Here is an 846-nt window from a genome sequence, read left to right as displayed (position 1 = left end):
AGGGAGATTGGTATTTTTCAGCAAGTCCAAGGTGTTTCTTTTTGTTATTCTATTTATAACGTTTATGCAGTAGACCGATACTCCTTTGTTATGTTAGGTTATGTTTGATAATAGGTTCAGATTCCAGGTGAACAATTCTTGGCATTTTAATTTGATTACTATTTGGATATTACTCCTCGAAACAAAATTTCTTAGAATACAGACAATATTTATTTTTTCTGTACAGGCAGATCTGTTTGAAATTGAAGTACAGTGATATAACATATGCCATAACCATTGGTTTATAAGAATAACAGAATATAGCATTACATAGACTCATTGATATACATAAATCTTATTATCTTTATATCTTATTATGGAAATAATTACAAAATAATCTTATTCACTGAAAAAATAACAGAAGGTAGACCAACTGATGTGAGAGAGAACAGAAGCTAAGCTTCCCACCAAAATCACAGTAAAAATATTTCCACTTTTAAACTTTAATTATAAAAAATAACGAAAAGTAGACTTTAACTTATGTTGCAAGTGTGTACTTCTGAACTTAGTCAATTTGCCAATTCCGTGCTCATTATGCGAACGAATTCAGACAACTAAACATTTTCAATTCTCTTAACATCGTAAACTATCAAAATACTTTCTAGCGCCTCAACGGTCGTAACTCTCACCTCAATGCCGTGACTTCGCAATCGCCAAAGTACAGTTAAGCAACTGGGAATTTCACTTACTTTTCCCTGCCTTGCATAATGTGCGTTCTCTATCATCAGAAATTATGCTTTTAAGATGACTGCTAAGGACAGGGTTGATTTGGTTTCTGTTTAGACTGTCTGGTGCTAGCTGGATCCT

The 846-nt window shown here is 33.0% G+C and overlaps 1 protein-coding gene across 1 annotated transcript in view; it reads right to left on the bottom strand.

The window, feature by feature from the left end:
- Positions 1-222: 222 nt before the first annotated feature.
- Positions 223-846, bottom strand: part of LOC119592293 (DNA repair protein rad13-like) — a 4,516-nt gene continuing 3,892 nt past the window's right edge. Inside the window, 2 exon segments of the mRNA XM_037941121.1 lie at positions 223-725; positions 727-846. The exon segment at positions 727-846 is cut by the window's right edge and continues 331 nt beyond it. Of these exon segments, the coding sequence (XP_037797049.1) occupies positions 594-725; positions 727-846 (252 nt within the window). The 3' untranslated portion in view covers positions 223-593.

The sequence above is a fragment of the Penaeus monodon genome, chromosome 30 (assembly GCF_015228065.2).
Source record: "Penaeus monodon isolate SGIC_2016 chromosome 30, NSTDA_Pmon_1, whole genome shotgun sequence".
Classification (NCBI taxonomy): Eukaryota; Metazoa; Arthropoda; class Malacostraca; order Decapoda; family Penaeidae; genus Penaeus; species Penaeus monodon.
The sequence above is the reverse complement of the archived record's forward strand: the minus strand, read 5'-3'. Positions and strand labels throughout refer to the sequence as shown.